At 30.1% G+C, this 11,795-nt stretch overlaps 1 protein-coding gene across 1 annotated transcript in view; it reads right to left on the bottom strand.

Moving 5' to 3' along the window:
* Window positions 1-1,596: 1,596 nt before the first annotated feature.
* Window positions 1,597-11,795, bottom strand: part of PCDH8_1 (Protocadherin 8) — a gene marked incomplete at its 5' end in the record, with an annotated part of 63,046 nt that continues 52,847 nt past the window's right edge. The window contains 2 exons of the mRNA XM_035732363.2: window positions 1,597-3,356; window positions 6,678-6,837. Of these exons, the coding sequence (XP_035587379.1) occupies window positions 2,554-3,356; window positions 6,678-6,837 (963 nt within the window). The 3' untranslated portion in view covers window positions 1,597-2,553. The remainder of the gene's footprint in view (window positions 3,357-6,677; window positions 6,838-11,795) is intronic.

Raw genomic sequence — 11,795 nt, 5'->3', positions numbered from 1 at the left:
GATCAAGCAATCACGACTAGAGTATAAACTGAAGTGTTATGTGTAACGTTAGACAATATCAATGAATGATGCCAAGAAATATAACCTGCCAATAAGATACTCGCTTTTTATTTGACTTTTTTTATTCTAATGAATTTTTGATGTAAAGTGTTACTTCCAGTATAAGCTTTAGGTTTCCAGTATAGGTCAAGTAATGCAATGTTCAGTCAAAGAATTAGGTTGCACTGTGCTCACTTAATAGGCTTTATGTAGTAGTTTATTTTGTGAAAAACATAAAGAACATTGTGGTACTTTCGAAAACTGAATAATTTTACTGTATAAAAATGCATAAATTTCTCATTGGTCAAATTTCACGAAGTCGATGTTAATGTGGATTAATATTTTTCAATGTTTTAGTAAAGCTAGTTATATCGTTCACATAGAACATACAAATTTCAGTGTTAAACTGTCGTATTATATAGCTAATCATAAGATACAAAAACGTTCTATAGCAGCTACAGATCAATTGTAATAATAAAGTCATGATAGCGGAGTTCTTTAGATTTCCATCTTATTTACCGTGAAAGAATTAGATATTTATTTATTCATAAATGCGTTAAAGATTATCTTCTATTTTCAATCTTGATTCTAATCATCTTCAATTTTTACTCACTTTTTATGTAGTTATATATGCATCATTATCACGCAAAGCCAACTACAATCTTACGCTCTCTGGATCTTTGATGTGAATTTTCTATTTATTCTACAAATACTTTTCAATATAATGTTATGCATTTATTCTCTCATCTGACATCTGCTTATGGAAGTGAGTTTTCGCAGACATAGTTTGTTATGTAACAGAAACCTATTGTATATGCGTATATCGCTATTCATAAAAAAGGGCGTTTAAAATTACGACTATACACCTTCTCTTTATTATTTCAACTATACAATTAACTCTTGTCAAAAATGCTAATAAATTTAAACTATTGAATATCTCATAGTTATAGTGATTATCTTCACTTACTTCTAAAGTTTCTAACTCACTATTATAGTTTGTTAGACTGTTCCAAGAAAAAAAGTTCATAAACAAAATGATAACAAAACAATCATCCATTATTACTTTGGTTTCAATAGTTTATGTGTGTAATTATAACTATTATCTGAATATTAAACAAATATCCGCCAAAAAAAAAATAATACCTTAGAAACTAATGAAAATACTAAAACATATCAAGTGGATAAAGTATATATATTTTTTTGAAGAAAATATATCACCATTCAAAATAAATTTATTTACATTTGTTGTATATATATGTATATATATGCAGAGAAAGGTGTATTTGGAAAGAATAACCATTTGTGAACATTTTGTTGTATTATGTATAAGTATATACCAATGTAATTTTTTAATTATTCCATATTTTTTACTTATCATACATGCAGAGAAGCTAAAAAGAACAAATTTAAGATCACATGCATTAAGGAGAGAGAGAGAGAGAGGAGGGAAAAACAGGGTACAAGTGCAAATAGTCAATTTGAAATTTTATAGTTTAGACTAACTTATAGTAAAACACAATCATACAGAATATTTTATCCTAACATTTTGTTTTTCTTCTAAAAAAAAACAAAAAAACAAACACAAAGAGGATTACCAAAGATGAAATGTATATATTCCTTATTTATCAAGAGTAAAATGTTTGACGGTTTTTAGATGTATTATTTACTTCCGAGTGTATTTATACAAGTATACTTCATATAACTTACTTCTTTCTTTGTATTTTTAAATTTAGAAATACATAATAAATTTTGTGTCAATTAAAAAAAAAATTTCTTTGTTAATATTTTAATGGTTGTTGCTATGGTGGTGGTTACGGTGATGTGTTAGTCTAGTTGTTTGTTTTTTTTAGGGGGGGGGCTATTTTTGATATTGATTTCTTCAATATTTGTTGGTTGGCCAACACTCTTTCTGTCTTCTACTTATGTCTTTTTTTTAATAGAAAAAAAGCGTCAGAAAATATTTAGAATTTATCATATAAACCCACGAAGGAATCTTAAAGTATTTATATAATGTATATATCTACATCTATAATAAACTTGTATAACGATTTAAGCAGTTTCAACTAAACCAGTTGATTAAGTATTCTGATAGATTTCTTTTTTTGCTTTAGAATCTATTTATAGATAGAAAATGAGACTAATTTGTGTTTACATTTAATGTTTTCACACAATTTGAAAAACGTTAAAAGTATAAAAGTGGGGATGTATAATTTTCCGCTTCTTCTTTCACGTTTAGTGACAATGAATAATTCAAATAGAACGTTTTATTGCCAAATGAGTAAGGAATTGTGTATTTATGTTCAGATGTTGATTCTTCATAACATGATCCAGGAAAGTTGAATATGAGGTAATTTCTTGATAAAAGAAAATATTTTCCTTAAATTACTATGAAAAGACGTTTGTAATTACTACATATATGAACTAGATTTGACTTTTGAGAAATATTGAAACGAAAATATTTAACAAAATGTTATTATGATTACAAAATAACAAATGCATTCAAGAAAATCCTATTTATACTGTTAGTTGAAGTTCTGGATTTGATAAAGGATTTGATTTTTGTTTAGACTGAATATTGACTGATTGGTTTAATGCATGGTTACTAGCTAATGGAGGTAAACCAATACTTAAACCATTTCTTACCAATCGATGTTGTTTCGATGCTGAATCATAATTATTTTCTGATGTATTATAATCTGTTGTAGACTGTCCTCTTAAATCAATTCTTAGTGGTGTTTGAATTATGTTTGATGACTGATCGTCTAGTTGATTAAAACCATTATGATCAAAATTGTTATTTGAATGCGTCAATTCATGGTTATTTTCCGAATGTGGGTATAAACCTGAAGCACTTGAATTCATTTTAGCGGAAGATTCACTGTATTTTGAGAGACCTGATGGCATATTTGTTGTGTAATTTTTACGTAATGTGACGGTAGATGAGGGCATCTGTGGACTTCTAGGTGGAGGTACGGGAGGTAAACTGTGTTCACCTCGTGAATGTTCCATTTGCTGTTGTTCTAGCGTTAATGGCGTTATTTTCTGAGGTGATGTATGCTCTGGATGATAAGTCATCCCGGGACCATTGTTATTTCCATACTGAGCTACTGGTTGAATGATTGTATTATCAGAAACTATATAACATGCACATGAACCGCCTGGTGTTGGATTTTGACATGCGATTGAATGGAGTTTAGTCAAACTTCCTGTGTTATCTAAACTCGGATTTCTGTAATAGCCAATTCTGCTGCTTGGACGATATCCAGAGTACGTGTTATACTGATATGTGCCGTGCTGTCCAGGTATGTTCATGCCATCTGCAGTCAAATGTAAAATGGAATTTGGTAATTTTATTAGAATATATATATACTTGAAAGTAGATAAATAAACATACAAGGAGTTACTAAGCAAGAGCTGGTTGTCTCAAGTCCTAAATATGATCGTAAATGTTTGTATTAGGAGTTTAATTACTCTTCTTTAAACGACAACTTTCATATAATAACATGTGCGATCAGTCAATGAGGATATCCAGTACAGTGTATTAATACTTCAAATCAGATAGGCTACATTCTATCACTCAAAACACAGCACTAAATCTCTAGTACGGATATTTACTAGTTGAAGTAAAAATATTCAATCTTCTGTTGTATATTTTAGTGTATTTACTTATGTAAGTACATTTCAGCTGTGTTATATATCTGAAGATTATCAAGATTAATCGCATGAACAAAAATACTATTTTTCCATATAAAAATAAGCATCATAAACAGTTCATCGTTAGACGCTCTAGTCAACTTCTAGTTTTTCTTCGTATTAGTTTCTTAAGAATTTCTGTATTGTTTCAAATAAAATATCTAATAATGAAGATGATACTTACTGTAAATAGAAGTTCTATCATATCGGATATTTTTACTGACAGTATTTCCTTTAAATTTAATTTTTAAGCCATTAAGAAACAAAGTTTAGTCTTTGCTATTTACTACACTACATGGTTTTCAGGTAAATAATATATACATACTATTGTGGTGTATGCTAATGATGTCGACTGATATGAGTTGTATTTAGCATCAATCGGAAGTGAAATGCCTGCTGGCAGAAGATTAAGAAGATCAAAGCAAAAAGAACGAGAACAAAGAATGTTTAGTGTCGAAACGAAAAAAAAAAAACAATGAAGTTTGAAACGACTGATTTACAGTTTTCAAATGAAGTATTTACTATATAATTCTCAGATTTTACTAACATGTTCTGTAATTTTTTATTCAAATACATTCGATTGTCCTCACTTGTTTTCTTGTTCACTAAACTATAAGTTAGTTAACCACTTTCTTATTTCACTGTAAACAGTAGAATACATATGTACATAATATATACTTATTTTAGTTATTTTGTTTACTGTAACTAGGTTATTTGTTATTAAATAAAAAATAAATAAATAATTTAATGTTAGTCCAAAAATACAAATGTTCTTATCTCATTATGAAATCATTATTACTTACAATAGGAAATAATTTGATTTATCTAAGTTAATCAGTTACTAGAAGTATTCCTATGTTCTAGTTGTTAACAATTCCTTGTTTTTTCTTTTTTTTTGTTTTTTTATTTTATTTTCACTAATCAAATGAATGTATTACATAAAAATAGAAAAAGAATGACTGATTTAATTGAATTGACTTTTGAAATTATAGCGCACAATATAAACACCTTTTCTTCTAAGAAATTTCTTTCTTAGAAGGAGTGTTTTTCTTTCTTTCTTTATTGAAACTAACAACAGCGAAAGTGACTGTCACTTGTTCATTCATCTTCTTTTTTTTTTGTTGGTATAAAATCTGTTCACCATTTCAAGTGATAAAATAAATAAGAACTAAATGGAAAGATGGAACACTTTGATTGTTTCTTTTTCTTTTTTGTTGTTGAGCTGTTCAAGTGCCTAGAAAACCGTTAAAATTACTTTTACTTATTTTCATTTATTTATTTTTCATTAAATAAGGTTGAAAAACCTGGCTTTAGTTCAAAATTGCTTTCGCTTTCATTATCAAGTGAGTGTTGGTTAATGTGAGATCCATGCAGCATAAATACACATTGATATTATTAGTATTATATAGAACCACTACTTGTTCAAATGTATATAACATCAAAATAACAAATATTTCGTACAAGTAATTAATTCCTTAACTAGTGAAACATTTATCATATTCATGTAATTTGGGCCAGGATGAGTCTATAAAATACAAATGTGCACATATTTAGTAAGTATACAAATTACAATGAAGAACTGAATTGTCATTTGTTCAGACCATCTCATCGTCAAGTTTCAAAAAAGATTGTATTTTCAGTGATAATCATTGCTAGGATCGACTAAGTTGATAACTACTTCATGTTTAATATATATATTTATACATTTGTAAGTATATTTCTACTGTTTATGTAAAGAATTATGTTTTATTGCGTATTAAGGCGGCAAAACGCTTTATTTTTTCAAGTTTTAAATTAATCACGGTATACACAATGGATTATTTACTGATTTATAAAACAAACGTAATTAAGCTTATCCAATCAAGAGAATCATTATTGATTAATAATGTTTGTTAAATGATAACAAGAAATAAACTGATTACTTACTAAGATTTGTGAAATACTATCATTTGAATAAATCTCAAAAATAACAAAATGGTAAACAAAGTTTTCAGTCTTCATGAAATACGGTTACATAATTCTAATGAGAAAAGTGATGAAACAATCAGGCTATGTGGTTTGTGCTACTTATATTGATATAAGTAGTATGTGTCGCGAGTTAAAGAACGTAATGTATGGCAGTAGAAGATGGGGGAAGATCAAGAAAGGAAGAACGGGAACACAATGCAATTTGTAAGAAAACGCATGAACCATGAAATGTGAGACAATGGATTGATGATTGCAACAGCAACAGTCCATTTTGATATGATGCATTAATATTTTGCAAATTAACGATTTACTATTTGGTTTTTCTATTTTACCGAGTAACTCTGTAACTCTGATTGTCCCCTCCTGTGTTCTGTTCACTACTATACTATACTTAGAGGATTTTATATCGCTTTTTTAAAAAAAATGAGATATATTTATGACACTTCATATTGTTATTGGTTCAGCATAACTATTAATCTCCTGAACGCATTATTTCTTATTTAATTCATATAAAGTTATACAGAAAAACAGTGTTCGACTAAATATTTGATAGAGTTGACAATTGTATTATTATTTCCCTCACTCTATCTGATCCATATTTGTTCTAATCATTAATCTTATAATTTCAGTTCACATATAAACTTATTCAAGTTAACGTTGTATATTAATCATATCAACATTATGGATTTTGTTTTATTTCAAAATCTTTAATTCTTATGTTATGAGTTTAAACTATGTATTTTGCCTCAAACCTAGTTACATAGTAGATTAATAATATGATTGTAAAACTTAGCTAGACATTATTGAAAAGAATATTCTTCATTCATATATTAAAATATCAAATGAATGTTCAATTTTGTGTGATACGTTTCCCAAATACAGTGTTTAAAAGTAAAATGAGTTTTAATAGCTTACAATGTATGCTACTGATGTTAAATTTAACAAATCAGTTTTAAAAATCAAAAATAACTACTTACTTCGATAATTATCTGATAATAAAAATTGATTGCCTTCTTCAGATGGACCTCTGCCTGAATCTCCACTGTCAGCATCTAAATGAGGTTCATAAGCGATTGCACAACCAGGTGGAGCGGCAAATACACTTTGCCCAACTGAACCACGTGTTCGTGTTAAAGTCTGAAATATATGTAGGAAATAATATAGGAAATTTAAATACTAGCAATGTTTAATCAAAGACAAATATAATTTCATTAGTCTGTATACATTTATTTTTTGCCTCAATTTACACTATTTGGCTCGGCTGACATATAAATATCTCTACATCTTTTAAGAAGAATATTCATTCCTACTAGGGAATAAACAAATTATGAAATGGAATGCTGACAACACAATAGTCTAACCGTTTTATCAGATTCTATGTCTAATTGTAAAATTAAGCATTTAACACAAGAGTGAGTAAAACTTTCACAAGTCAATCTAGATGGCAACTGAAAGAAAACTAAAATATGGATGTTCTGAAAAATTATTTTCATCATTTTAAACAGTTATTATTGAATTTTAAAAAGATATTTTAATTACAACGAATACAATTTAACAAGTAGTTCAGTTGATAACCTGTCACCTCATGATCGAGGTCTAAATGAAGAAAATAGTCCCTTATATTTCCGATATTAGACAATTTTTTGCAATGATCACATCACTTTTTGTGTCATTTTGGGTAAAATTAGTTTCTAAGTTCACCTAACCGTTCATTCCACGAATACGCGAAATGAAACACATTAACTAGAAAAAATATTAAAATAAATGTGATATTAACCATACTTACTCTCAGTTTTGTTCAGTATAATATTAAAGCGACTCTCCTATAATCAATTGCGATTATGGTCAACTTTCGTTAAACCCTTTTGTTAACTTACTTAACAGACAATGTTATTCAAACAGTAAAAATTTGCATATTTCTTTGTACTATCATGATCACTATCATGTCGGGTACAAAAAGTTTATGCTTGATCACATGAGAGCCTACGTATATAACTCTCTCAAGCTTAAATATCTCTCGACGAGTTATTCTCTTTCCCATTTATGTAAGTGCTTCACCATGTAAGTGCTTGAATCCTATTAATAGCCTTTATCTCACCAACCTGCGGCTTATTTGATTTCACCATAAATTTGCTTGTATTCGCTCGCATACATACATTCACCTCTATGCTTCAATTTGGCACGGTGTGCATATAGCTTTGTGATCTGTGCTATCTGCTAATAAACTGTAGTCACTGCTTCTTATTACCATCTGATTTCAAACAACATTAGGATTTATATAATAATAGCTATCAACGTGATTGATTAACAAACTAACCCACTACTATATTATTCCGTACAGATTAATTACTTACTTACGCATGTTACTCCCAATGGAGCATAGGCCACCGACCAACTTTCTACAACCCACTCTGTCCCGGGCCTTCCTTTCTACCTCTATCCAATTTTTGTTCATTCTTCTCATGTCCATCTCCATTTCTCGACGTAATATGTTCTTTGGTATTCCTCTCCTCCTCCTTTGGCCTCCACGATTCCACGTGAGGGCTCACCTTGTGACAGAGTTGGGTGCTTTCCTCAATGTGTGTTCTATCCACTTCCAGCGTTTCTTCCTGATTTCTTCTCTCCCATAGTAGGTTGTTGCTAATAGTGTCCGGTCAACGGATCCGAAGTATTTTGCCTACACAAAAGTTAATAAACACTCGTATCTTCTAGATGATGGCTTTCGTAGTTCTCCATGTTTCCACCCTATATAGTAGAACTGTTTTGACATTTGTATTGAAAATCCTGACCCCTGTGTTGGTTGATAGTTGTTTTGAGTTCCAAATATTCTTCAGTTGTAAGTATGCTGCTCTTGCTTTACCGATCCGCCTCTTCACATCTGCATCAGATCCACCATGTTCACCAATGATACTGCACAGATATGTAAATGATTTTACATCTTTCAAATCTTCTCCGTCAATTGTGATTGGATTGGTGCATGTTGTGTTGTATCGGAGAATCTTGCTTTGCCCTTTGTGTATATTGAGACGTACTGTTGCTGAGGCTACTGCTACACTGGTCGTTTTCTCGTGCATTTGTTGATGCGTTTGGGATAGAAGATCCAGATCGTCTGCGAAGTCTAGATCGTCCAGCTGCATCCTATCTGTCCACTGTATCCCGTGCTTCCCTTCAGATGTTGAAGTCTTCATGATCCAGTCGATCACCAGGAGAAAGAGAAAGTGTGAGTGTAAGCAACCTTGTCTCAAACCGGTATTCCTTACAGACACTTAAAAAATTTAAGACACTACATGATGATTATTTAAATTATTCTTTGAAATTCGCTTAAGAAAAAGCATTTTTGAATTTTGACTCAAGCAAACATTATTCTTCTCTTATTCACTTAAATAGTTTGTCTATCAAAAGGTGAGGGGAAAAAAACAACTTTTTTTTACACAATAAATCAAATTAGATCAATTTAGAATTGTTCTTTCCCTATTTTTTTTTATTAGTTGAAGTTAAAATAGACGTAGAATATTCATAAAACTCATTTCCTAGAGGAAAGAAAAGAAAAGAAAATACTATGAAATAAACAATGTTAAATATTACATGATTGATGGATAAATAAGTAATCGAACTTTTGAACTTAATCAATTTGTATTTTTGAAGAAAAAAAAAGAAAGAAAAACAAAGAGAAAATGAATAAATAAAATAAATGAACAAATGTTGAAATAAATAAACTTATTCATGAAGTTGTTTACAATATTGATTATTTCATTAAATATTGTAATCTAATATAACTAGAAGGATATATTTTAATGATTTCTATTAAAACAATGATTGATCAATGAACTCTTGATTGATAATGTTGAATTTCTTATTGAGAATTCGAACAGGATAGACTTATTAATGTATCTTACTATTTAAGTAAATGTTTACTCTATAATTTTATTTATTAACAATGAATTCTCGATTTATTTACACTATTTTTTTCAGAAGGGGTTTTGTGGAGATTCTAGTGAGAAGCCGTGACCAGTGAAGTTCAGTCAGGTCTGTTGTGAGATATCAGCTCACTGAAGACAATGGTGTACGGTGGCGCAATTTCGTAGATTAGTTGAAGTTAGACATTAACACCGTTGTATGCCGGCTCAGTTGTCTAATGGTTGAGTACTCGCGCACGAGACTGATAGGTCCTGGGTTCGGATCTCGCGGGGGGGGGCAATGTTGTGGATGCGCACTGCTGAGAAGTCTCATACTTGGACGAAACGGTCGTCCAGTGTTTGAGGGTTTTCCATGGTGGTCTAGCTTTAACTGACTCATGACTTTAACTTTTCTCATTTGTTTTTTTTCCTGTATTTTTAAAATAACGTAATGTATAGATGAAATCAAGTCATACAACATAAGAGAAAAACACAGAATGTAGTTATTAATAACAAAGAAAAGAAATACTATGGCCAAGGAAGTTGTTGGTTTATTCTAAGAAAAAAACTGTGAATAATTTTGTTTATTTGTAGTAATGAAAAAAACGTGATTACTAAAGTAATTCTTTTTTTGGATGAAGAGGTATTTTGTGATATAAATCTCATTGATTTGTAATGAAATAAATGTTGAACACTGAGCCCTGTTTAACCACAAAGAACTGTGAATATTGAAACTATATCCAGTATTTTGGACCTATTGTGAACAATAAATAGTGGTTTAGTGGCATGGAATATAACTCCAATTGGATTGTATGATTGATCGTTATTGAGATATACATTTCGGTGAAGAAGGCGTATGAGCCAACTCCATTTAGTTAAGCGTTAATCAATATTTGTCATACAATAATAAGACATATGATGAGTAGGATATGATGTACACACACATAAAAACGGTCAAGGTCGATAAGTGAATAATTAAAAAGGTCAAAACGTGACGAAAAAGATAGATAAATTGACCCGTCCAGAAGCTATAATAAGTTATATGGGTTTACCGTAGTAACCAACACTAGAGGAGATATGTTTAACCTTCTATATTTCTTTTTGTGAATAAATAACATGGTGACCAGCTAACAGCCAGAACCAGTCTACTTATTCTTCAGTGTTTATTGAATTCTGTTGCTTAATTTGCATTTTGACCAATAATGTAAAAAGATTAGAACCAAAGTAGTCTTTTTTAATGATCGAATTAGTTGAGATCTCAGATATCTTATTGATGATAGTCAGTTAAAACAAATTAAAAGTTTAATGTTTTCCGTTTCTTATCTTCAATAACACTTTCGTGAATTTGTATGTATATTTTAATCACAATAGTTTTGAGTTTTTAACTAGCGCTTCGTATCTAAAATTTCTCAGTGTTACCAAAAGGTTACTTGGTACCTTTTATCCTAAAGATTTATAATAAAAAAAATCTAGTGCCTATATCAACACTATACCATTTTTTAAAACAAGTCGGGGGGTGATTCTGTAAACTTTTTATCGCTAGTGCATTTTATGTTGATGAACGGTAGACAACAACAGAGAGAGGTATTGGTTTGTTTATCCACCTCACATCGGATACCATACACGAAGCATATAGTCACTTAATGACAATATTAAATAGAACTAATAACAGTGATTCTAATAATGGAGACAGTTTACCGGTCATGTAAATGTTTTGATGTTGTTCGGCTCTCTAAAATAGGTAAGTTCACTGTAGAGCTATATTCGAAAAAAATGCTTAAACTTTAAGCTTGTAGAATGCAAAACCCATCAAAAATTTCAATCTGTTAGATGTCGTCCCGATGTGAATCTACTACACTTTCTGTTCTGTAATTTGCAACTGAACTGAATCAGTTGTTAGTCCCTTTTAAATGTTTAAGACTCTACGATGACTTTATTAGATAAACTTAAATGAATTGATACAATTAAAAGAATCAGTAGTACAAAACAATATGAATAAAAAAATTATTAAAATTGTTCATTCCAAAACCTGAGTTTCCATCGAATTGCGGAAATGTTTAGTTATGTGATGCATACCGATCAAAGAATGACTAGTCACTACATTTTTAAAACAATCCGAGGTCACGTTAGAAACATTAAGGTGCGTGCTACTTATATTGATATTAGTAGTATATGACGTGAGTCAGGAATGTAATGTCT

The sequence above is a fragment of the Schistosoma haematobium genome, chromosome ZW (assembly GCF_000699445.3).
Source record: "Schistosoma haematobium chromosome ZW, whole genome shotgun sequence".
Lineage (NCBI taxonomy): Eukaryota > Metazoa > Platyhelminthes > Trematoda > Strigeidida > Schistosomatidae > Schistosoma > Schistosoma haematobium.
The sequence above is the reverse complement of the archived record's forward strand: the minus strand, read 5'-3'. Positions and strand labels throughout refer to the sequence as shown.